Source organism: Bidens hawaiensis, unplaced genomic scaffold (assembly GCF_021521415.1).
Source record: "Bidens hawaiensis isolate Kalapana, Puna unplaced genomic scaffold, B.hawaiensis_p1.1 tig00012954_1, whole genome shotgun sequence".
Lineage (NCBI taxonomy): Eukaryota > Viridiplantae > Streptophyta > Magnoliopsida > Asterales > Asteraceae > Bidens > Bidens hawaiensis.
The window spans coordinates 234,413-260,554 of NW_027492082.1; the positions used below are offsets into that span (position 1 = coordinate 234,413).

General features: G+C 35.6%; 3 protein-coding genes and 1 pseudogene across 4 annotated transcripts; 2 read left to right on the top strand and 2 right to left on the bottom strand.

The window, feature by feature from the left end:
• Positions 1-3,876: 3,876 nt before the first annotated feature.
• LOC143542718 (uncharacterized) lies at positions 3,877-8,857 on the bottom strand. The gene is made up of 6 exons (XM_077035247.1): positions 8,610-8,857; positions 7,415-7,903; positions 6,393-6,614; positions 6,081-6,153; positions 5,615-5,722; positions 3,877-4,847 (listed from the first exon to the last, which is right to left on the bottom strand). Exons 1-6 carry the CDS (start codon positions 8,724-8,726, stop codon positions 4,474-4,476), a joined length of 1,383 nt encoding a protein of 460 aa, XP_076891362.1. The 5' UTR covers positions 8,727-8,857; the 3' UTR covers positions 3,877-4,473.
• Positions 8,858-13,316: 4,459 nt separating this feature from the next.
• LOC143542700 (oleosin Cor a 13-like) lies at positions 13,317-13,880 on the top strand. Its single transcript, XM_077035233.1, has one exon. It carries the CDS (start codon positions 13,333-13,335, stop codon positions 13,792-13,794), a length of 462 nt encoding a protein of 153 aa, XP_076891348.1. The 5' UTR covers positions 13,317-13,332; the 3' UTR covers positions 13,795-13,880.
• A 3,368-nt stretch (positions 13,881-17,248) lies between these two features.
• Positions 17,249-18,076, top strand: LOC143542680 (transcription factor MYBS3-like). Its single transcript, XM_077035218.1, has 3 exons — positions 17,249-17,540; positions 17,620-17,834; positions 17,918-18,076. Exons 1-3 carry the CDS (start codon positions 17,249-17,251, stop codon positions 18,074-18,076), a joined length of 666 nt encoding a protein of 221 aa, XP_076891333.1.
• Positions 18,077-19,492: 1,416 nt separating this feature from the next.
• Positions 19,493-26,142, bottom strand: LOC143542720 (structural maintenance of chromosomes protein 2-1-like; annotated as a pseudogene). Its single transcript, XR_013136941.1, has 20 exons — positions 25,791-26,142; positions 24,241-24,920; positions 23,743-23,886; positions 23,379-23,669; positions 23,119-23,304; positions 22,860-23,028; positions 22,737-22,792; positions 22,540-22,602; positions 22,327-22,418; positions 22,104-22,200; positions 21,879-21,995; positions 21,569-21,787; positions 21,352-21,492; positions 21,117-21,284; positions 20,870-21,054; positions 20,685-20,778; positions 20,179-20,267; positions 19,884-20,109; positions 19,754-19,828; positions 19,493-19,661 (listed from the first exon to the last, which is right to left on the bottom strand). The product of XR_013136941.1 is annotated as a structural maintenance of chromosomes protein 2-1-like (transcript).

Genomic DNA, 26,142 nt, shown 5'->3' on the forward strand with positions numbered 1-26,142 from the left:
ACCGAAAATTTTAATTACCAAGCCAAGTTATATAAATTTCATAATTAAATTTGTTAAACTAGTAAAATTGTTAAAAGACCTAACTCACTTTCCTAGGAATCACGATTGCATTTAGCGTATGCAACAAGCCCTTTAAACCCCCCGGTAGCCCAGGTGGACGAGTGAGGTCTCGTGAAGGTTTATAGTGAACTACACCCACAAAGTTCGGATACAACAAAAATATACACATACCTGAATTAACCATAGCAAAAGGAACATGAAAGCACATCGGACAACTTGAACCTCGTAACATATAATTCTTTCACCGAAACACTATAAAACTCCGACTGTTCCGTGTGGCATCCCCACACTTGACTTTTGCTACAGTGGTAAGCTTGAAATAAAACAATTAAATGAACTAATAAAATAAAATACAAACTGAAAATAAAATCCGGGTTGCCTCCCGGTTAGCGCTAAGTTTTTGTTAAGGTCTTCAGCCAGACCGTTACCCGGTATGATGTTTACGGTGGTCTAAGCGGACACTTCCCTACCGAATTCCCTGTACAAGCTCGGTAGTTGACGCACCTCGGCTCCGCTTCTTCCTTTATGTTCAAGATGTCTGATAAACAATTAAGGGTCGGTGTGAATGAAAATTTACCTTCAGAATTTCCAACATATGCTCGGTAACGAACACGCCGAGCCCACACACTGTTTCTTATCTTTGAAACATCAAATATTGATCGGGGCCGAACCGAGCATTTTCCAACCGAGTTTCCCGTGTAAGCTCGGTATGTGACATGTCGGACCCACACCTTATTTCTCATGGTTAATACTCGTGTAGACCGAATACAAGGCCATTTCATCAAACTTTGCTCAAGGTCTTCTAGACTCACCTTTCTTTTTCTTGAACTTTCGCTATTTCCCCCAACTTCATTTATCAGTGTGACTAGTATGGGAGAACAATTAGGATTCACATAAGTTACTTCAATCACCGGTCTTTCAAAGGTTGTTATGTCTTCAACCGGGTCTAACCTTTCAACTTCATGACCTAAAAAATTTAAACTCTCTCCCTCTATATCATCATCTTCAATCACAACCATTGTACTTTTTGACTCTTTAATGATTGACAGAGTTGGCGTGGTATTAATTTCCACAACCTCTTCCTCCACTCCGTGCTCTGAAATCCCCTGAAGCTCATCTATCAATTCATCATCCACCACGGCACCACTAACCAACTTCTCTCGTTCTCGTTTAATTTGAGTTACATCTTCAAATAGTTGACTCACCAGTTTATCTTGAGCATCATTATACGTTTCCTGAAGTTGTAACCTCTTATTCATTTGCTTCAGTAACTCAATCACGTCTTGAATAGACTCTTCTTTGTTACCCAAGGAATCTTCTTGATCCTGCTGATAATTCCTTTGATAGGTACCACCATGATTATAATATTGAGGGTATTCTTTGTATATCGGTTGGGGGTACTCATCATAATAGTAGTCTTCCTCTTCTCGGTAACTTACAAAAGTTGGCGTTTCAGATTCATCACTATCATATTCAATTGACTCATAGTTATGTTGATAAACTAGTGGAGGTGGTGAATAATTCTGGTACTGCCAGTTATGACCTTGCTGGTTGAGGTTCCTTTGGTTATAATTATCTGGATTGTAGAAGCTTTGAGAGTTTGTTGAAGGTGGTTCAGGATATGAATGTGGATGGCATGATTCATCATTCTCCACGACCCTATATCCTTCATGTGGGTCATAGACCCGACTCCACATCATCTTGAGTTACCTGCACACATGAAACACACGAATACCAAACGTAAAACTGACAAAAATAAAATAAAACTAAAAATAAACAAAACACTAAACTAGCACTTTGCGCGTTGATTCCCCGGCAACGGCGCCATTTTGATGTAGATGTCGTGCTCTAATAAAAAACAGTATTTATAAAGCTTAAATACATATAACTAGTATGGGTAAGTAATGTCGTCTCCACAGAGAATCAGTGGAAAGTGCAAGTAAAGTTCATAATTACTAATTAATTAACTAAGGTGGACAAACGATGTCAAGCGGTTTATAAAAGATGATTTAATAAAACACGGTTACTTGGAAAAGTTTGTAAACAATAATGAGAAAACGATTCACTTCAGGTTCAGGTAAAGTGATAACCGACTAATCACAAATTCTTTAAGATTGATTGCGCAGTAATTACTAAACCTAACAGTTGGGTTGTGAGGACAAACGATACCCTAACCGAATTGTTGACACAACTGAACTCCGGTTTACCCAATAACCAGTTTAAAATATGAAAATCAGTTATAAGCAATGACTAACGATTATTGGTCCAATGACATAAGAGCTAACCCTACATGTGATGAACACAACTAGAAAAGTGATGCAAAGTTTGACAATCAAAATCATAAACTGTTTAAACAATCAATTCGTAATGTAAAACAAGATTAAAAACAATCAATCAAGTTCATACTCATTCAAAACATAGAATCTGATCAAAGTTAGTTTACACAAAACCCTAGCCTAAAGTGAATACAGTGGTTTAGCCTGACATCGGCATCACGAAGGATTCGCTTAATTGATGAGAGGATGAAAGCATGCGATGAACGAACGAACCGGAGGCTTCGGGATGGTGAAAAATCGTCCTAGGGCTTGTACTTGGTTGCTAGAATGAAAGATATCTCGAATGGGGGCTGAAAACTCAATATATTAGGGCTAGGTTTAATTTTCCCGTTCTGGAGGACTTTAGAGCGTCTCTAAAGTCCAGGGGTGAGACTTTAGCGCGTCTCTAAACTCTGCTTTCCTGATGTGAGTCTTTAGAGTATCTCTAAACTCCTTTAGCGCCGCGCTAAGGGTGTCTGACAGAATTTTCTTCATTTTCTTCATTTATTTTGCATCGAAAAGCTTGCCAATCATTATGAGTCTTCTACATTTTCGTTCCAAGCCCGTAATTCATCCCGATAAGCGTCCATAACGTCAAGTATCCTGAAACACATAAACACGCTTGAAGTACCAATGTTCACATAATATTTAAACTAAAAATAGACAAATAATATAATAATATACACGACTTTTGCCCGACCATCAGTGGTGTGATGATCGAATGTGTAAATTTGTACCATAAAACAATAGCCAACATTGATAATGCTAGAGTAATAAAATCGTCTTTGTTGCCACTCATAATCACTAGCCAGTACCATTTTTGTGCCATTTTTGGCTAGTGCAAAAATGTTACTAATAGTAATAATATAAGTTGTTGGCTAGCTGCATTATTAGGATTATGTTGTGTACTTATGAGACGTGTCCGGTTGTCTACGTATGTTGTTTAAGTTTCATAAGGTGGACGTTGAACAAAACGATATTAAAACAAGAGTTTATATTATCAAGAAACATATATACGTTTGATGCAATGACTCGTTTCTCAAAATATGTCAATATTTTCGTTAGGATAAGGGATGAGCAAATGATATCAGGTACTGGTATTAAAACAGGTACTGTTGGTGCCGATTCGGTACCGACTATTTGAGGTTTTGGAATTGGTATGATTCAGTACTGCATTTACCAAATTTTTGCCTAAAGTGCCGAACTAGACTGGTACCAAGTTTTTAAGAAATTTGAGATCGATACCGGTATGATACTGAGCTCATCCCTAGTTTGGATATTATCTTAAGTTCATTCCATGATGTCGGATTAAATTGGTAACTATTTCATAAATTTACTCAATTTTTATTTGATTTATACTCGATTATGCTTTGCACGACTCCCCGTTTAGTTCATAACCAACATTTTGTGAGTGAAATCGAGTCGAAATTAAATATAAATCTAAGATATTGCTTATGCTACTGGGATTGTCAATGACAACGAAAGTGAAAGTTAGGACTATCATTGGTTATATTGAATTACTGATAGTATGTTATATTATTGGCCAATGAATTAAATTTTAGATGACCAAAATCCAATATTCCCATGTTAAAATCTCAACAAGCAAGTTTAGCTTGACTAGAACACCCGTCTTATTACATCTCCTTGATATTTCAAATTTCGGGTTTACTCGTTTCATTGATGTTTGTTTATATCCATAAATTACATATCCTAGAGGCATCTCTTTTATGTGATACGACACTTGTTTTGTTACGTATACACTGGAAATCTATTTAACTAAAATCGATTTCATACACACGAAAAATGATGTTTGGAGTGCAAAATTTGATGAACCATGTCTCGATCACAAAACTACTCGATTTTAAACACAAAACATCCAACGTTTGAACCCACATAACATCTACGTTCTTCGATTTTAACTATTAAACAACAAAACATCATAAAATCATAATCAAACATAAATGTAACATCTCACAATGCACAAGATCATCCACGTCTATAAAGCACGATGTCTGATAAACTAGTTTATCGGCATCTACACCAAGAAATTACATAAAACTTACATATACAAACTACTCTAACCTCTTAAAAAACCGCCTCAATCATCCGAGCTATAGTCAGTGTTAGAGTCATCAGGTAGCAAAGGAACCGCAGCACAACAAAACAAATCTTTATCCTTTAGAAGAAGACAGCTGCCATTAAAATCCCACTTTAGATCCATCACTGAAAACTGTGGTAGCGGAACGTTTACGCAGTAAGCACCAGATGGGGTCCACATGTACACGTGTGAGGTCCCGGTGCATAAAACTAGTCTAGTGCATGTTGGGTCCCATGCCGCGGCGCGAATAGGGTCTTTTTGGATCAAAATGGCAGCGAGTTCAAGAAGGTTCATGTCCCAAATCCATAAAACAGTTGGCATGCTGTCGTTGCGGATGCATATGTATTGGCTGTCTTTGCTCCATGACATGATGCCTGCAATTTTGGTAAACTGAAGTTAGAATGCAGGTTGAAAGTCCAACATGAAGAGCATACACATGCATATTTTCTAGAAGTGTAAGAAATTTGTTTAAATTTCTTACAAATCATTAGCATATCAAATATGATTATGTGGCAATAAAGTTACCTATTGGAATTCCCATTATCTGAAACACAATCTTAAACTCACCCAAAAGCCGACTTTATATATAAAATACTACCACGCTTCTAACAATTCTATATATTTTTTACAATTTCACTTTTCTAGCAACTTCAAAATAATATTATATATTTTAATTTCAAAAAGCAAGTAAACAGGTATGGGATCAGGTAATCGAGTGCAAAAATATTTTTATAGTTATTTTCATATGCGATCCATACCAAAATACAGGTCCAGAATTGGGCTTTAGGTTTTCTAGACGGTTTTAATCCATATGAATTGCGTTCCTTTCAGCTAGTTTTTATTTTATTTTACGTGTTTGGCCTATTAGAGATAAACCATATCCCAAATCAACTCACACATGAGTCTAAATTGCTACTTATAAATATACAAACATAATTCAGATTGCATTTGATCAGGCTCATAGTTTAACCTATCGATTTGACTAAAATTGTCCAATTAACGTTCCTACTTTACACGAGCAGTCTATTATATATACTACATAGACATTCCACATCAAACCTATTTAATGACCGCGTTTACTGTTTTTTATAGTTTTCAGATGCTTTTATAAACATTAACATGAGCAATAAATCAAGCTTACCGATTCCTTGCTTAGGGTTTGGCTTATCAGCAGGAGGCTTTTGGAAAGGCAAAGTGATGGGCAATTCCATAATATCATATCTTACATCTATGAACGGTGGACCATATTCTGCAACAACAAAATGTAAACAATAAATAATCAGGAATCATTACAAGACCAAGTATAGTGAAAAACAAACAAAACAAAGTAACATGATATAAAATTAGGCAAACCCCCCACAATGTTATGGGTGGAAACTTATGCCCATTTACTCATAAATGGGTCAATCCGGGTTGTGTTGTACCTTAAATGGGTAGCAGGTTGAAAGCCACCAAAAGTGTATTTTTAATGCACAAAACCTCATAAATCATTTTATTCAAAGATTTCAGGTACTGTTGTAAAGTTACTGTTTTGGTAATGATAGCAAACACATTACGTACAAATATTAATATAAAGTAGACAGAAAAAGTGTATTGAAAATATTCACCAGAATTTTGTTGTGTAAAGTCATCTGTTAAAGACAATTCAGACATATCAAGCTGTATGGGCTCATCAACCTCCTGAAATACCAAAAATAAAAATTAAATAACTCCAGAAATCATAACTTATTGAAGAATGTATTCATCGTCTCACAAGTCACAAAAAAGAAACATTTTCTATTTAGGCCTTTTGGGTGCATCAAAAGATTAAAAATTTGCAATCCAAATTCGCCTACTTCAGCATAAATCATAACAAGATATTGATAACAATTATGGTCCACAGGATAACCTGTTTCAATCCAACCCAAATAGTAATGTACCTTGAAAACAGCAGCAGAACAAGGAGCTCTTAGAGTTGATAGATGCATAAATTCCGCAAACACTTTCCAGGTTAAGTGATTTAGAACTCTTAGCATCTGATCATAGCTACCAACTGCTAAAGACTGGCCATTAGGGGACCAAGATACACTTTTTACACCCAATCCACTTTCATATGCTTGATATTTTGATAAGCATCGCCCATCTATCGAGTATATCAGAACCTATATGCAATAGGGCAGATAAATGTAATCAAAAAACAAAACCATACAGTTTATAAGAGTAATTAGAGGCATATAGTAGTTTTAAAAAATAAGAGAAGATGACAAGTCTGTTTGGAACTAGACTTTTCTTGAATACTATGTTTTATGATTTGTTATTATGGTTGAAAACTATAAGATGGGTCAATTCAGTTCAGTTATTGCTTCAAATTGTACCACAACGAACAGTCGAACACTTAAAATATCATAACCATTGTTTCGTTTAAATAGGTTATCGATTATTGGTTTTCAAAGGCCATTTAAGGTATACTGGTTCACCAAAATTTTGAAGTTATATCGGTTTCTAATAATTGGTATTCAATTTATGAAATCCTTCAAAGATTATAAGTAAACTAACAACAACTGTATGCGAGTTCAAAATCATCATCCTAGATTCCTAGACATAAGATTTACAATATTATTGTTATATAAACTTTTAAAAGATATATGCTTGTCATATATTTCCCGAATATTGAAAAGATCAATGTGTATGCCAAAATTGTTTGATTCGGTTAATTCGGTTATTTTCTCACCCATAATATTTACAAAAATCCAATTTATTAGGACAATGTGACGCGGGTGGTTCTATGTATTAAAAGAAAATTTGGGCAACTTCCTACACGTTTAAACCATTTCCTTTTATACCATCTTTTCTCTTATATTTACTAAGTTGACCCGAATTGACCATAAGTAAAAGATCAAAACGGTCACCTTTTACTATTAACTAACAAGTTATTAGAAAACAGAAGACTATAACAGCAAACCTTATATTCAAGAGGCGAATCCCATATAACAATTGCAGTATCATCTGGAGACCATTCAACATCAGCAAGATCTAACGTATCAACAGCAAAAACACCCATAATTTCCCATGATTGACAAGATATCAGATTCACATAATCTTTGCAATCACGCCTCGTGGATATTGCAGCAAAACTCCCATCTTTAGTGAAAGACACCCCTTTAGAAGCATGTTTTGGCCATTGCACATGTATACATGCTGTATTTAAAAGTGACCAAACAGTTAACCGTAGCTGGAACTCTGATGTGGTGAGTATGTGGCGACTGTCGGGGCTCCACCTGGCATAAGCAATCCCTGCTGGACCTTCATCAATTTTGCATGTCCATTCGGGTTGTGCTAATGACCATGCTTGTATCATAGGCTTCTTGTAAAGCCCACATAGAATGTATTCAGAATCTTGGGCCCACTCGATATAGCTTATTTTATCCAGACAAGAAAACAACTGTACAACCTGCATATATGTAAGAATCATGTATTAAATGTTAAATGTGCATGCCACTTGTGAAAGCCAAAAAAAGATGTTCTTGGTTGATTATATAACAATAAGAAAACAGGCTTCATTTACTAAATTTAGACATTCATCTCCTTATGAAAACTGCAAACCTCTATGTAGTCTCATAATCACCTATAGTTAAGTAAAATAATACTGTTAGTACAACGCATATCAGTGTTGCAAAAATCGCTATTAATTTACGACTAGTCTCTAATCAGAGCCCCAGCGGTTCGACTTTGGCTAATCAGCGGCAATATTTAGTAATCGGTCAATTTCGGTGATTTCGATCCTACACGAGTCGAGGAGAAGTTAAAACGTGTCTACCTCAAAATTTTACATATAAAAATGTGTAACTGAAAACCACATATAAAAATTCCAATCCGATTAATCCCTAGTCGGTACCCCAATCGGCCAATAACTTTAATTCACACTTAAGCACTAACTTCTAGTCATCAAACTGAACAAAAATGCTACTTAATGTAATTACTCACAGGCACATACAACTTTCCGTTTCGATTCTAAACTTCTTTTAGTAAAACAGAACCTCAACATATCTTTTAAATCACCTAGGGTTTCTAAATGAAATAACAAATGCACTATACAGAATTCAATAAACAATTACATAATAATAATAATAGAGTAAATAATGAAGCAATTATTAGACCTTAAAAGAGACGACATCTCGAATGACAAGGCGGTAATCAACGGCAACGGCGAGATAGCGAGCATTTGGTGAGAAGCAACAAGGACCGGTCTGCTTAAACGGTTCTGTAAACTCCATCAGAAGAAGAAATTGACCATGAAATGTGGAGAATTTGTTATAATTGAAACGGTTATTGGGGAATTGAAGGTGTGAATTGTAGATTGACAATTTGATAATCAGATCTGATTGATGCGGTGAATTTGGGTGAAGGTGAGACGGCTGCAGCAGAGCCGAAAACGAATAATATTATGACGTGCGGCAGAGAGAGAAACTGGATCAGGGGTGTTGGTGCCCCTGCTAGCGCCCCTGGTGTGGGTAGCGCCCCACATCCTCTCTCTCTTCTCCCGCTACCATGCTCACGGGTGGTGTTGGAGCCCCCTCTAGCGCCTCCTTGGTGTGGTACTAGCGCCTAGGGGCGCGAGCGGGTTTGAAGCCCCCACACCCCTTAGTCTGAGTTTCAAATTTGAAATAATTGACCACAACAGTCAAGCAGGTAAAAGTAAAAGAAACCATTTTTAAAGGATTATGATCCTCCTACACCACTTCCGAGTTGTGATCCTCACACATTATTTTTTTTCTATACGGCTCGTATATGGTTATACGGTCATATAGCACATGAATCGTGTCAGTTTGTGTCTGATGTTGTCGGTCATCGTATATAGTGTCTCGTATAGCCTATACGGGTTGTATAGGCCTATACGGCCGTATAAACATTTTTTTTTAAAAAAAATTATGTATTATCTTACTTGCACCGTGTTTTTTTAGCAAATTTAAACATTCTCCTTTTCGACCCTTCCATATGTTGCTTCACTAGTATAGAATTATTACATAACAAGTTTAGCTAAGTGATTTGTAGTTGTACCCCAAGAACATTCGTTTAAGATAATATTATGTTACACTTTATAATAGTCCATACACAATTATAAATCAATGATTAAGCAAACAAAAAAACATTTGGTCAGTACATGGATAAACATATGGTCCAAATACATTATAAATAAAAGTCCAAACACATGATCCACATACATAAAAGCAACTAGTTCACCATAAAATACACGAAGTAACCATCATAAAAATCTTTCATGTTTTAAGCTTAGAGAACTAAAAATCTGTCTATACGAGTGGTATAGCACTATACGGCTCGTATATTCGTTTTCCGACAGCGATTAACAGTGGTCAAAAGGCAATCTGAAGCCCTATACGACCGTATAGGTTTTATGGTTTGTCATGGAGCAATACGAGCCATTAATGCCTATACGGTTTGTATAGGTATATACGGTCGTATAAGCTGCAAAAAGCTTTTTTTTGTCCTCTTGTCAGTCATTCGTACCCTATACGGCCGTATAGGCCTGTACGAGCCGTATAAACATGTGGGGGGTGGTGTATGAGGATCACATCCCTTTTAAAAACTACTTTAAATGATAAAAAGATTTTTAGTTAGAAAAAAATGATTTTACAAAATTAATAAAAATACTTTCTTAAAAAAATGTAATTCGTTTTTAAAACACTTTTTTTATTATTTATTGTCGCCTTAAAAAAACAGTTGTCTTCTAAGAGTAACTTTCGTAAAAGTTTTTGTTTATAAATTCAATTTCATAACAAATTATTTACATATCTACAAACAACGTTAAAGAAAAAGAACAATAAACAAATTTGAATATAAATTTCTACACGCGGCATACACATTGTTTGTCATACAACTAACTACATGTGGGTGTTTATTATGAGTTTATAATTGCGGTAATTGTTGGCGTTTACTACTTTTTATCTAATAGTGTCATGATATTACCATGTGTATGTTCTATAGTAAGCATTCGATGGTTCGATAAGTCTTCATGGTCTCTCCAAATCCATTTGAATCAAAACACATGTATCATGCATAGTGACTGGATGGTGGAGCAACATGTTCCTACAAATAGTATGTGAAAAAATATTTTGTATTGACTTGGTGCTATGACATCACTCGTCTAACAAAACTAACACCAAAACTATTGGCAATCAAAACACATGCATATAATGATCATTAGGGCCGTCCCTGAGAATTTATATGTCTCGGTTAAGTAAAAAAAATTTAGGTCTTATGTAAATGGGTTTGTTTGTTTGGTTTAAACAATTAAATTTTTAAACGAGCTTACTTGGTTATGATTTAGGTTGTGTAAAAAACTTTGTGTAAAACACTTTGTGTATAAAAATAAACTTAAAAGTGTCTCAATTGAGATAGACTAGAACTTGCAACCTTTTGATTGAAAGTCATACTCCTTTACCACTAGACTAACTTAGATATTGTATAATTAGAATAAAACAGTAAATATACATATTTCTTTTTTCATAAAAATATATAGATATATAAAAATTTATGCCCCCAAAAATCAAGTGCCCCGGCCGGTTGCCCACATCTCCCTATGCTCGAGCCGCCCCTAATGATCATCTAGTTTCTAGACGGTGCAGTACATGTTTAATGTTCCAACAATATACAAGGATTGATGCATTCATCACAATTCACAAGTCTCTTAACAAACATGACTCATCTAACACTTGATATTGTGTCCATGGTCACTAATCTCCATTGTACCCAAGAGTAGCGACTATTGCTACAAGTCCACAATGTTTATCAGCTATAACACCTCGTATATGTTAGTCCGAGGTAAGGATGAAAGATATTTGGGATTTCAATTATTAATGGGTTAGAATATGTTTGTGTATGAACTTGGAAGTGATGGTTTCAGGTTTGAAAAATTGAATTCATTGATAGTTACTTTGTTAAACAACTACGTTTTACAAGGATATCATCAATGCGACTAGCACTAACTTTTTTTGTCGTTTCTTCAAGCTTGGTTGTCCACAAGTGTTTCCCCAAACAACAGGTTCTTTAACCAAAGATATATTTTTTGTTTCTCATATCTATTCAAGTTAGCTAATTGTTTCATTTTATGAATAAACCTTAAATTATGTGTCGTGGTGAGGCGACCACTCTCTGACACCTCACCTCAAACCTATCTTCTACCCCTGGGAGTGCTAATGTAGATTGTGTAGTAACGAGTAAAGGGGCTTAAGGTGGTCAGGTGGTGGGACCACAATCAAATCCAACTAAAACTAATGAGAATAAACATTTTTAATCCAAAAGTATATTTATCAAAACCAAAGATAATTATAAACTTGGATAGTTAGAGTCCCTTTACTACATATGAATTCTGATCGGTTAGTTACTTAATACCTCACTGTCTAAATAACAATGACATGGGAACACTTTTTATTAAATAAGCATCATTAGCATGCGGTTGTAAGACCATACGTACTCAAAATTAGGCATACTCGAACATTTTGTATCACATGACATCTAATAAGGTAGCGTTTGGTATGCAGAAATGGAAGACGGCGAGGGAATGAAAAATAGTGTGTTTGGTTGACTAAATAAATGGAATGACCCATAACCTAGTTCATTCCATTCCCTCTAAAATACCCCAATTTCATTCCATCCATACCCCATGTTTTTTTTTTCATTCCGTTCCCTTCTTCACCCTACATCACCTCCACCACTCTCCCACCACCACCACCACCACCACCACCACCACCTAACATCAACACCCACCACCACTGCCGCCACTGCCACCAGCCACCACCATCGGCGTCCACCGCCGCCACCACCCACCTCCACCAACCATCGCCATCGGTGCCAGCCACCCAGCATCGCTACATATATCAACCATCGCCCCACCATCACACATGACGCCCACCGTCACCGCTGCCCACCATCGCCGCCACTGCCACCAATCACCACCATCGACGTCCACCGCCGCCACACACCCACCTCCACAAACCATCGCCATCAGTGCCAGCCACCCACTACCGCCAGCCACCCGCCACATCCATCAATCATCGCCCCACCATCACACCCGCCGCCCACCGTCACCGCTGCCCACCATCACCTCCACTGTTACCACCACCACCTCCACCGTTACCGCCATCACTCCCACCACCACCACCACCACCACCACTCACTACCATTTTAATTTTATTTTTTTTATTTTTTTCTTACATACCAACAATACAAAGTAATGATACATTTCATTTCCATGTGGTAACCAAACATTTCATTGGAATAAAAGTAATTCATTCCATTCCTTTGTCCATTCCATTATCACGTCTATTTCATTCTATCGTCCATTCCATTACCCCATATCAGGGCATTTTGTAAAAAATGGGTGTAGTGAGAAAATACCCCCAAAATATCTCTAACCTCCCCCTCTCTCTCTCACAACCCTCAAAATCTGTGTCATCCTAATGTTATTTACTCGCTTCACCAAAAATATTAACCCTAAACGACAAAGAAGACGGCGTGCCCCAATGTAACGCCTCATACCGCCTCGACTAAGGACGGTCTAAGTTAACACCCTACTCTTTCTCAAGAAATATCTTAATATTGATCTATCCCATATTTAAAAATCTCACTTTCCCTAAACACTCTTTTTCTGTGTCACAGAGAATAATATTAAAACTGTAGCCACACTGGTCCTTGTCATGTGACCTTAACATCCAAAACAAAACCAACATTCGACACGAAACACCCCACGTGTCCGCACCACATTTCATCTCATGACACGTCATCCCACCACTCTCACAATATAAACACCACCGCCACCATTCCTATTACTATTATCATTCCCAAAACCATTATAACAATAACATGACCGATATCCACCAATCCTACAACCCACAAAACCGTCCATTTGCTGGAACATCATCACACCATCAACAATACCAACACGTGTCACCAAGAGTCCACCAAGCCGTAAAGGCGGCCACAGCCGCAACAGCAGGCGGCTCGCTCCTCGTCCTCTCGGGTCTCGTATTAGTCTTGACCGTCATCTCACTCACAATTGCTACTCCACTGTTAGTGATCTTCAGCCCGGTCCTTGTACCGGCTGCGATCACGGTGTTTCTTCTCGTGACCGGGTTTTTAACCTCGGGAGGGTTCGGAGTGGCCGCGGTGACGGTGTTATCGTGGATTTATAAGTACGCGACTGGGGGACATCCTCCGGGTGCAGATTCGTTGGACCATGCGAGAAATAGGTTGGGATATAAGGGTACTACCGGAATGGGGCAGCATGAGACGGGTGGAGCGGCGCACCACCGTGCTTTGGCGTAGGTGTGTGAATGATTATGAAGGAGATGGGTTGTTTAGTTGATTGTGTGTCCATTTTTTTGTTTGGGTTTTGATGGTTTAAGTTAAGTGTACTTGTGTTTGTTACTTTGTTTTGTGTAATGTGTATTATCATGTTAATGTGATGATAAATATTATAAGCACAACTAGGTTAAACATGCACCGACAATTTGGGGATTAGAGCATATTGAGAAATTTGGAATTTGGGATAGGTGTAACATGAGAATCTTTATAAAGAAATAAGGCTTCATTGTTCTTAAAAGTTTACTTATGTCATTTCTAGTCTATCTCCTTCTATTTCTTTTCTATATATGGAAAGTTTCAAAATCATCGTATAATAATCCAGAAATTGCAATAGAAAAGAAAAAGGGAGGGACTGTGACTTCTATTACATTATAGAGAAGTTCATTCTCTTCATGGTCGATCCACGTCCTACCGTAGTGCCCGGAGAACCAGGCTTGCTTAGCTTACTAACACGAATCATTTTTATTGATTGCACGAGCTAGCCAGCAAGCCAGCAAAGCCCCCGACGCTTAATCGCTTCATTTAGGGCCTCTCTTTATAGTTCGACTAAGTGACTTCGTAACCGAAACCTACTTTTTTTCTTACTGTAGCATAGGCCTTCGCCACTTCAAACGGGCCCTTCGCCCCTCTTTTTACTTTTTACTTTTTAGGAAGTGTGGGGGGCAAACGGTATCAACTACCTGAGGCTAAGGCGGATTTGTCAACGGCTGCGCTGCTGGCAATGATTAGAATAGCTATGTTGCTCAAACCTACCGGCGCCTTTTTTTAATAGAATGAAGTTCCCGAATTGAAAAAAGAGAACCTGCCCCCATCATTATCCCACAATTGCCCCAGCCTCTACTTACTGATGAGTATAGGCGCCACATCCTGTACCGAAGGTACTTATTCCTCAATTTTGGGGGGGGGGGGGGCGACGACCTTTTACGTATGGTCTCCACTGTCTACGCTCAAGCGACAGTGGAACTCTACGTAGAAGCTACCTTGGTGGATGATGAGAGTTTTTTAACAAGGAAAAAAAAAAGAAAAGAAGAGGGAGGGATAAGAATCTAACCAAGGAAAGAAGATGGGATGATAAGAAAGGGAATGGAAGGAATGAAATTTTTTTTTAATTAGGTGTGTTTTTGAGATGGAAGGAAATTAGAGGAAAGAAAATGATAACTATATTAAAAAATAGTTATCCTTAGTAATCATTTTATTTTTGGGAGGATAACTTATTAGAAAAATACATCAATTTAATCCTTCCTAACTCCTCCTACTTATTTTCTTTTAACCTTAAAAAAAACTCAAGAACATTCATTTTTGAAATTAAGCATTCCTAATTTCTTCTACTTCTTTCCTTTCCATCCTAAACATCCTAAAAAATTCAAGAACACCTATTTTTTAACTATCTTTAGTTTTTATTTTCTTTTCTTCCTTTAAAATAACTCAAGAACAGGGGCATGAAAGTCTTATCTATTACGAGTATTAAGAGGCTCCTTTAACGATTTAGAGGAATGTTAAACTTTTATGTCAACGATTTGGAGGAATGTTTACAATGCTACCTATTAAGAGTAGTTACCTATTAAAAGACTAACCAACCTATTAAGAGATTAAGAGGCTTCACGAACACTTCATATGCAACCTCTACACTTCAGATGTAACCTCTTAACATTGCCGGAAATATCGGAGGCCTAAGGCTATCTAAAATGTTGGTGCTCTTAACAATGCCGGCTCAACTTAGTCAGAGACCTAAAGCTATTTAAAATATTGATTGGATGCCTAAAGCTATCAAAATGTTGATGCCTTTTTTTATGCTTATAGCATTAGAGCGTATTCAATATAGTAAGGCATTTCTCTTTAGTTATGGCCTATCACTTACTAATTAAAAAAAATCTATTTTCAAAAACCCAAAATACATATCTCCTCTTTTAATTATGACTAACAGATTTAAAAAAAAAAAATCTATTTTTAAAAACCCAAAATACATATCTCCTCTTTTAAAATATGACTAACAGATTTAAAGAAAAAATCTATTTTCAAAAACCCAAAATACATATCTCCTCTTTTAAATATGACTAACAGGCCCTGTAAAACTGGATGTCTAAAGCCGTTACATGATTTGACTTACCAACGAGACGAACCTACCTCTTAGTGAGGTAGACTATATTAAGAGTTTCATGAACGATTGAGATAATCTCTTAGTGTTAGTGAGGTCTTATTTCATTAAAGAATACTAAGCCACCTTAAATCACATGATACTAAATCACATAAAATGATTGTATCCGCAACTAGATGACCCTATACTAATTCGTGTTTGGGTTTCATTATCATTCTTAGATTTCATCAAAGTGTTTGGGTTTCATTATCATTCCTAGACTTAATCAAGTCATGAAGATTAAATACTTCACCGGTAACAAAAGATAGATCATAAAGATTAAATACTTCACCGGGACGTCATGAAAGATTAAATGCAATTAGCATATATTTTCATTGATTATGCGCACTTTGCCTTTTAGTGCGTAGCACAATGGTCTCACCGTCGGCATGGCGTTTTAATATGTAGCATAATGGTCTCACCGTGTGACCGTAGCACAATTTGATTAGTTTTTTAGCCACCACTTAAGAAACATGTTAAACTTATCATATTACCCACTTGAACAATTATATATTTTTTAAAAGGTTATTCTTTTTAAAAAGTTCAAAATTTATTTATTTAAAATAAATAAAAATGTTTTTTATAATAAATTAAAAAGTTTTTCTTTATAACAAAAAAAACTCTTTCACAAAATTAAAATACGTGACATACATATTATATAAAACTCTGCACAAACTATTTATTTGAAGGCATATCATCATAATTGATAAAACAAAGCAGATAAACTGTGAGAATCATATCATCATAATTGATAAAACAAAGCAGATAAACTGTGAATTCTCATTGAACAATTTTCCAACTTTTAAACCTAAAACAATTTTGAGTTATATATGAATGTGTTTTTTTGCTGAAATTCCACTTATTATAAACTTATAATTAACAAAACTGTTTTACGGCGCATATATTTATCTAAATTTTATTTGATTTCCATCACGTTTTATTTAGTCAGAAATATATATAACAATAATAGTAATAAATCTCTAAAAGCATAAAACTTCAAAACTATATTGTGATTGGTAACATAAAAAAGGAAATATGATCCATATATCTTTTTGATTTTAAACAATTATTGCAAGTCCTTAAGATATGAGTATATAACCAAAAACAAAAATATCTTATAAATCCAATCCAACATTAGCTTCTAATTATTCGGTCCTAGATAATTTTACTTTTACCAAGATCATGTTATATCATTCTTTTATATATCTCGTTCGTGTAACATATATATATTATACACAGGTCAAGATCTAGAGAAATAATTAAGGTGCAAAAGGTTTAATAATGTCTTCTAATGAATCATCCATGAAAAAGTGTTGTTATTGTGGACAGACTGCTCATACTTCAACAGCATGCAACAATGGAAAAGTTGATATTATTAATATTTTTGGTGTGAGGATTGATCCATTAACAGCAGATCAACGCGAAGACGATGGTAATATGCAGGTCGTTAATGGCCCGAGTAGTTCAACACATGAGTCCAAAAGCATGGAGAGTTTAAAGATGTACAACAATGAGCATAGTTGTATAGATTTAGGATATTCATCTGATGGACATAATCAAGATAAAAATAAAGGTGAGATGTTTTATAACCTTGTTTAAAAAAAATAATAATTAATGTTGCGAGTGGGTATTGATGTGTTTCGATTAATCAGGAATGCCATGGACGGAAGATGAACATAGATCATTCTTGACGGGTTTGCAGAAGCTCGGAAAAGGTCAATGGCAAGCGATTTCTAAGCACTACGTGCCGTCAAGAACACCGACGCAAGTAGCTAGTCATGCCCAGAAGTTTTTCATTAGAATGAATTCGACGGAGGACAAAAGGAAACTTCGGTCTAGCCTATTTGACATGCCGTTAGATGAATATGTAATCGATAAGTTTTAATATCTTGTGTTTTCCGCCTTAGTAATCGATACTAATGATTTGTGTTATTGTTGATAATTGTGTAGTCTGCGGCTCCAGGAACTTCTATAAAACCTTCGGTTGCACCCTTGGCATTGAGTCAAACCTATGATGTTGAAGGTTACAATCAGTTCTCGAATTTGGTAAGAAAACTACACGTGTATTTTGAGGCAGCTGAGCTCAAACTTGCTTGTCTCGAGGCTTAGGCTCGAGAAAAGGTGAAAGCTTGAGCTTAGCTGCGAGACAACATTCAAGTAAATTTAGAAAATGAAGTCTCAAAACTTGTAAAGTGAGGGAGTGTTTGGATGTTTGTTTCTAATGGTGTTTTAAGCATTGGGATTCATATAATAGCATTAATATTGTCGAATCGCAATAATCACTTTTACGGTTTTACCACATATCCAAACAACCTCATGGCTTGGTTGTCTTGATTCATTTAAGGCTTTTAAGCTATTGAAACCTAGTCAAACCGGACTAGCTAGTAACCTAACACTATAAGTTGCTCGTTTTGCAGATGCACATTCCTCTAACGAATTACATGCCCGAGTATCCACTCGATCATCATCATCATCATCATCATCGTACTCAGTGTATCCCACCAATAGCAAAGCTATGATAGGGTCTGAGGAGGGTAAGATGTAGACAACCTTACCTCTACTCCATAGGAATAGAGAGGATGTTTCCAGTGAGACCCCTGGCTCGATAGTGGTTTTGCATCAAGCCTTGGACATAAGGCACATAACACTCAACCATCATACCCCAGCCGATTGGTGCATGTACCCTTGTCTTTCGGTTATCAACGCCATCACATGATGCCTGATTAACCTTCTGCCGCTTTTAACGCTATTTTCACGAAATTAGTAAAATTACGTCAAAATTAGTGCCATTTCACTTTGATCGGGTATCCACTCGATCAAAGGACGGAAAATTTTGCTACTATGGTGCCGCGACCTCTACTCATAACTAATGGGGAGAAGTGTACCACACAAGAGCCTAAAGTTGAGAGCACAAAAGATTAGTTTTTGGTTCATCTTCTAAAGATAACAGATTTTGCCATATGAGTTTACAACTTATATATGGTGATTTGACATTGTTTAAAAGGGCGTAAGTATACATAGTAAAGTTACATGCAATGAGATTGTTTTAAACCAATTCGATTATTTATTAGAACCTACAAATTGATGATGAGAAATTCAAATTATGGATTGTTACAATATATTAATTAGGGTTACTTCTAATTATCACTACAAAACGATAGTTATAGAAATAAAAATAAAAACGAGTAAGCTGCATGGTTTGATGGTTTTATGTTTTCTCGTTCGGTTATTTCAATTTGTTATCTTTTTATGATTCAGTTATCCAATTTCGCGATCCACCCTTTCATGAAAATAACTTTTCTTCACTAATAATAATACATATATAAAGCGGAGATGAGTGTGTACACACATATATATATAGGGGAATGTTAACGTACAAATGAAATTAACATGCTAAACGTGAGAATCAAGTAGAGTAATTATATATAAAAATTATGTAATTACATCATAGAGTAATTACATAATTACTCTACTTGATTCTCACGTTTAGCACGTTAATTTCATTTGTATTTGATCCAAACCATATATATATATAAGATGATTACAAAATGGTTTACACTTGGTTGTTGAAAGGCATGATCATTTACTTCGAAGCAACCGTTCTCTGAACAGTTGAGACGCCATCTACAAACTTTGTACGGAAAAGAACATTGGCATTGTTGAACATGCCTTCTTTCTGGGACACCACGATAAACTGTCAACACAAAAACAATGAACATTTTATGTTAATATACAAACACAACCTTTTAAGTTTGTAACTAATATGTAATATATCAGCATACATACCTGTGAATGCGGAAAGTGTGCTTTGATCATTCTCCCGATGTTCTGTGTGTGACTTAGATCAAGTGCTGCATCAACCTGTTCAAGATATTATGTACATTGTTCTGTTATTTATGTGTGTGTGCGTGTGTACCTCATCCAGAATATAAAGTGGAGCTGGTTTGAAGAGAAGCAATGCCAAAATTAGTGAAAGTGCAAGTAAAGATCTTTGTCCTCCACTAAGTTCTGATAATGACTGTTTCCAAACACTCCCAAATGCGACGCGGACTTCTAACCCGTCTAAAAAAGTACCTCCCTCTGGGGGTTCTAGTTTTGCCATTGTGCCAGGTAACTAAGTGGAAAATATAGATCCAAAATCACTGAAAATAGATGAAATATTGGATTAATTAATTATATAAAATCATACTTGAAATTTAACACAAACTCACCTGTTTACTTTCACCCATGTGACTTTTAGTGTCTCTTTTTTCTTTTCATCTAGCTCTTCAATCACCAACTTAATCTTTGACTTGTCATTCTATGCAATAAAAAACTCGAAATAAGTTGACTTACAAAAATGACCCTTTTAACTAACCTTTTTACTTAAATTTGACCATCTTTTAAAAGTGTAACCTTGACTGTTACAAATGATTAGACAAAAGTACATCACAATCACAAGATGTCATGTGGACTTGTTATCGCAAATGACGAGGTTTTGGCCTTAAAAAAGAAATTGACCGGCCGAGCAACCATTCAGATGATGATACGTCAGCCAATGAGATTTTGACACATAAGCCCGAAAGATGTTTTTTTTTTGCTTTGAATGTGACCACTTGACACTACCCAATCACATCAAATAATTATAAATTTAAAAATTGGTCAAATGACTATTCATATAAGGAAAAAGTTTTGGTCAAAATGGTCAATTAAGAATCTATGTTAATTGTTTACCAACCTCAATAATTTTCTTCCTGGCTAACAAACTATTGTACTCGTCTTCTGCTTTCTCAAACATAGCCATAACTTTCTTGTTCACCCTCTTCTCAAGCCTTTAACAAACAAACAACTAAAAAAATAAGTAAAATATTCCACTTTCCGTAAAAAAGGTTTTTAAGGTTATATTAAAAGTAAAAAAAATACCCTGCTTGTTCAGTCTGGAGTTTTTCAAATTCATCTCTTGCTATGTGTGGATCACGCGATGCGAAATCATATTCACTTCCACTTTTTCCAAAAAGCTGTTTCTCAGCAGTTATCCAACTGTTTTTCTCAATCAGTTTATCTACTTTTAGTGAACAGTCTTTTCGTTCAGTTTCCATCCGTTTCACCTACACAATATAGCAAATGTTATAACAACATTGTAAATAAGCATTAGTGAATAAAAACTTACCTCATTTTCCAACTTCTTCCTTTCAAGAGTTTTCTCACTGATCTCGTTTTTAAGTTTCTGCTGATCTTTAAGAATGCAACTAATTTGTGAATCGCACTCATTGACTTTTGTACGGGCTGCATTTAGCTCAGATTGTGTTTGGCTATGTTCATCTTTCAGTGAAGTGACCTGCATCAATGTAAGCATGGTCTTTCATATTGTAGATATAGAAAAAAATTATGTCAAAATAGTCAACCTTGGTCTTGAGTTCATCTACTTCCGAAGTCAACACACTAATCTGCTTCTGAAAAGAAACTAATTGATTCTCCAAAGATGCTTGTTCTTGTTTGACAGCTTCCACTTCCATTATTAATTTCTCCCTTTCATTTTTATGCCCCTAGATGAACATCGAACACTCATGTCAGAATCTGAAATATGAAAATAATAATTAAAAAAAAACCTAAAATACGTACCATAAGGTCTTTTGAAGCTGACTGCATTTGTGTCTTGATTGCTTTAATCTTTTTTTCTAGATCTTTAAGTATACGTTCCCGATTATTAGCATGATCATAAATTGATTTTTCTAAAGTTGCAACTTCAGTCACGCATTCTTTATAAAGTGCTTCCTTTTCACTAATAGCAGATTTTGCTTCTGCAAGCTGCTGCTCGATCCGTTTTACCGTCTCACTAAGCTACATCACCAAAATGCAAACAAAATTAAAAAAAATAAACTTTTAAATATATATATATATAAAAACTAATGAAAACAGAATATGGTGGAACCTTGTGATGCTCGTTCTGCTCAACTCTACTCTGGAAGAGAGATAGCTCGTTTGATTTGAGTGCCAACTGTTTCTTTAGGTCATTATACTTTCTATAAAGTGGAAGGATCTCGCTGATCTGGACATATAAATGACACGTTTAGACACTTGTAAAATATTGTTGATAAACAGCCATGATATTAAGCTTTAGAGTTTAGACATAAACAACATAGCTTTAAATGTTAACCTTTGCTTCGATTTCTGATAGGCGCTTTTGATGTAAAGTCAAATCTGATTCAGCCTCTGCCAAAGCATGCAACTGCCTTAATAGATCACCACCACCCCTGCACATTAACAAATTATATTTCAGTTTATAAAATAAAGCAATTTTCTATTGTGGGTTCTCAAGTACACTAATAAGTAATCATAAATGTAATTAATTAATAAAATTTTATGAAATGTTTGTTTACTTGCGAGAACCACCAGTCAAGAGTCCACTTGGTTGATATATGTCACCTCCTAATGTCACACTTGTGGTTCTAACTTTCTGATTAAAAGCAACCTGTGTGCCATAAGTTGATATACGCACAAAAATAAAGTAGTTACATACATTTTCATGATAAAACTGATAAGATAGGTGGCACATTGAAGATAGTATTTATACTTTTCTTATGACAAAATACCTCTCGTGCAGCTTCAATTGTTTTGCAGACAAAAGTTGAACCGAATACATATTCCATTGCACTCTGAAATATAAACAGCTCTCAGAAAAGTAGATAACTGAGTTAAAAAAAAAAGTAGAATTAAACAGAATTTTTCAGCTAATAATGAAAAGCTGATGAAAGTGAAATCCAAAAAAATAAAAAATGAGAAAACAAACCTGGAGTTCGTTATCATAATTAACCAATGAAAGTGCAACTTCAGCATTGCCTTTACCTACCTGAGTATATAAAATCATGTGAGAATATAATATAATACAGGTGAATAATAAAAGAATATACACTTATCAAATTAGCAGCGTCTCTTTGAATATTAGGTGGTACAGGATGGCTTTGGATTTTATTTAAAGGGATAAATGTCATTCTTCTTCTAAGATCACCATTTTGAAGAAGTTGTTTTCCTGTGTTTTCAGTATCAAGCACAACATTATACAACTTTCCACCTGCACAAACCTGAATCAAAGTATCATAAATAAATTAATAAATATTATCAATAAGCAAAGGCTATAACTAATAACTCTGCATGATATAGTAAACTAGAACCTCCAAGGCAGTCATTGTTGAGCTATCTTTCACTTTAATAAGCTTTGCAACCACACCTTTGACTTTTGACCGATCAAAGTTATTCACGGGATCACGATAAGAAAACTCGATGTTCCCCAAACGTGACGAAATATTCCGGATCTCTTCTTTAATTTTATGTACTGCTTCTAATTCCACTGTTCGATCCTGATCATCACTCATATTTCACATAAGAAAGAACTCAATATGCAAAAGTACACTTTTTGAAGTAAAAATCACACCTTTTCTAAACTTTCCATCTGTCCTTCCTCATATGAGAGGGATTTTAAACCCATTTCAACATTTTCTAAATCTTTTTGTCTGATTTTTAACTGCTTTTCTGCTTCAACAGCTTCGTTGTGTTTTAATGATAACTTAGTTTTATTCTCTTTTAACTCCTTTTCACTATGCTTTATCTTTGTTTTCAATTGTTCAACCTCGCTTTCTACTCTTCCAACTGCCACTTTAGCATCACCTAACTGATCTTCAAGACACTTTTCTTCATTCCCACTACTCTTACCAGCAACAACACCCTGTCCAATTCACTCCAATATCATTACAGTTGATTTTGTGAGGTGGTCAAACTTAAATTATTATTGCATTTACCTGTTGTTCTTTCTCAAGGTTTTCTAAACTCTTTGCTAGCTCCTCCACTCTTCTCTTTAGATCAGCAGCTCCGTCTTCTGCACTCTTTACAGCCGATATTCTGTCTTTCTCTGACTGTTTCAGTTCTTCAATACTTTTTCCAATCTAATAACCTCAAGATATGAAAAATTACTACATTTTGAACATATGGAAACACAATTTGGCTAGAGGTGTGCATAAAAAACGAAATAACTGACACTTAACCAACAAAACCGAATCCAACCCAAAACCGAATTCCCGGTTAGGTTTTGGTTTTGGTTTTGCATGTACCCAAAAAAACTGAGATACATCGTAAAAACCCAACCAACTTTTATAACCAAATTGAACCTGTGAAAACAGAAACCGAATGATTTTTAAAAGCATAAAAACCAAACTTTCGGTTTTTTGTTCAGTTTGAGCCCAAAACCGACCCAAACCAACCCATGCACACCCCTAAACTTGGCCAAAAATGATGCATACCTTCTCTGCATTCTTTAACTCGGTTGTGAGATCATCCTGACGGTTTTTCAATACAGACGTTTCTTTAACAAGATCACGCGCTATAGCATCAACTTTATCCGACAAACCTTTAACCTCCCCACCATAGTTGCATCTTTTTCAACCGTTAACTTCCCCACGCGTGTTTCCATCTCTTGCACCTCCACATTCATACTCTCAACATCATTACCAATCTCACAAATCTTACTTTTCATCTCATCAACACCAACAACTGCATTATCCCTGACCTTCTCTGCTTGCACATACTCATAAGCAATACAAAACCGTTTCAATCTATCCAAGTCCGCATTCCCATTGGACCATTTCATGTATTGCATCCGCTCACTTTTTAGCTTCTCTAAAGCTGGAAGTATTTCATGATCAAGAAGCTTGTTGATTTCATCAACTTTACCTTGTTTCTTCTCAAGGGTTTTTAAAGCAGCATCTTTTTTAGTTTCATACATTCGTGTTCCTGCTGCTTCTTCAAGCATGGATAATATTTCCGGGGGTTTCATGTTTAATACCTTTGTAATGCGCCCTTGCATAATTAAAAAATGTGGATTGTTGACATTTAGTTGCACTGAGTGGAAAAGATTTTGCACTCTGCTTGGTTGTGCAACATGTCCGTTAATCAAGTATTTGTTTCTCCCACCAACCACAATCTGAAAAGTTAAAAAAACATTAAGGTGCGTAAGTTATGAAGTGTTGTTAAACATAACTTGTAACAGTATCTCGTACGAATCAACTCCAAATCAATAACTTCTTTGCTCAAACCCATACATTTAAGGGTGTGCACAAAACTGAAATAACCAAATAGTAACCGCAATAGCCAATATAACATATTTTTAAGTGATTTATAAAAAAAATAAATGGCGTAGCCAAAAAGGCAAAAAAATTAGTGTTCCCGAGTTTATTTAAGAAAAGGTCATGAAAGATTTTCCTTCCCTTTTCTTTCTTCTCCTTCATTTCCCTTCCCATTCCTTCCGATTTGAAGGAAAGCGGTCCCTCTCATTTTACTCTTTATCCCCCCCCCCTCTTTTCTTTCCTTTAATGAAACTCGGGTCTTGACTTTTCTGTGTGGTATTCATTCTCGTTCAAATGGCATACATACACACTACTAAAAAAACTGATAATATTTTTTCACCATCATATAAATCAACACAGTTCTATTTTTAGCACATATCGTAGCATAGCATAGATTCCATATATTTTTCAAAAAAGTTTGAAATCTTAACCAATATTCAAAGCATAATGATTAACATTCTAAAGTCAATTGCAAGTCTTCCCCTAGAAACCAATTAAACAACTATACTACACAATTCATATTTAAAATTCTATCTAATAGCTTATTATTATTATTATTATTTATATTATTATTATTATCATTATCATTATTATTATTATTATTACTAAATAAATTCTATCAAATAGCTTATTGTTGTTGTTATTATTATAATAATAATAATAATAATAATAATAATAATAATAATAATAATAATTATTATTATTATTATTATTATCAACCTCCATACCTGACGTGTGACAGTAATTTCAGAACACTCTTCATAACCAAGAGGACTTCTACTCCTATCCGAGTTATCGAACACAACCGACACCGTAGCCTTGGTGATACCAGCCTGCCCTTGCTTATACACCAGCTCCTGCAGGTTCGAAGCTCGAACCTGCTGCAAGTTCGTAATACCTAACACGAAGCAGATCGAATCGAGAATATTCGATTTGCCGGATCCGTTTAATCCAGTTATGGCGTTGAAGTACGGATCGAAACCTGGAACTAGTGTTCGTGTAGCGTATGATTTGAATCCTTCTAAACTTACCTCTTTGATGTGCATTGTGAATGAATGATTGAAACCCTAGAAATGACTG

What these genes read in the sequence shown, in the direction of transcription:
- LOC143542718 (XM_077035247.1), bottom strand. Translation starts at nt 8,726, where the DNA reads ATGGAGTTTACAGAACCGTTTAAGCAGACCGGTCCTTGTTGCTTCTCA. An exon ending in ATTCGCCTCTTGAATATAAG is followed by an intron (nt 6,615 to 7,414) that starts GTTTGCTGTTAT and finishes TATTGCATATAG; the next exon opens with GTTCTGATATACTCGATAGA. An exon ending in GTTCTGCTGCTGTTTTCAAG is followed by an intron (nt 6,154 to 6,392) that starts GTACATTACTAT and finishes TTGGTATTTCAG; the next exon opens with GAGGTTGATGAGCCCATACA.
- LOC143542700 (XM_077035233.1), top strand. Translation starts at nt 13,333, where the DNA reads ATGACCGATATCCACCAATCCTACAACCCACAAAACCGTCCATTTGCT.
- LOC143542680 (XM_077035218.1), top strand. Translation starts at nt 17,249, where the DNA reads ATGTCTTCTAATGAATCATCCATGAAAAAGTGTTGTTATTGTGGACAG. An exon ending in TAATCAAGATAAAAATAAAG is followed by an intron (nt 17,541 to 17,619) that starts GTGAGATGTTTT and finishes TCGATTAATCAG; the next exon opens with GAATGCCATGGACGGAAGAT. An exon ending in ACATGCCGTTAGATGAATAT is followed by an intron (nt 17,835 to 17,917) that starts GTAATCGATAAG and finishes ATAATTGTGTAG; the next exon opens with TCTGCGGCTCCAGGAACTTC.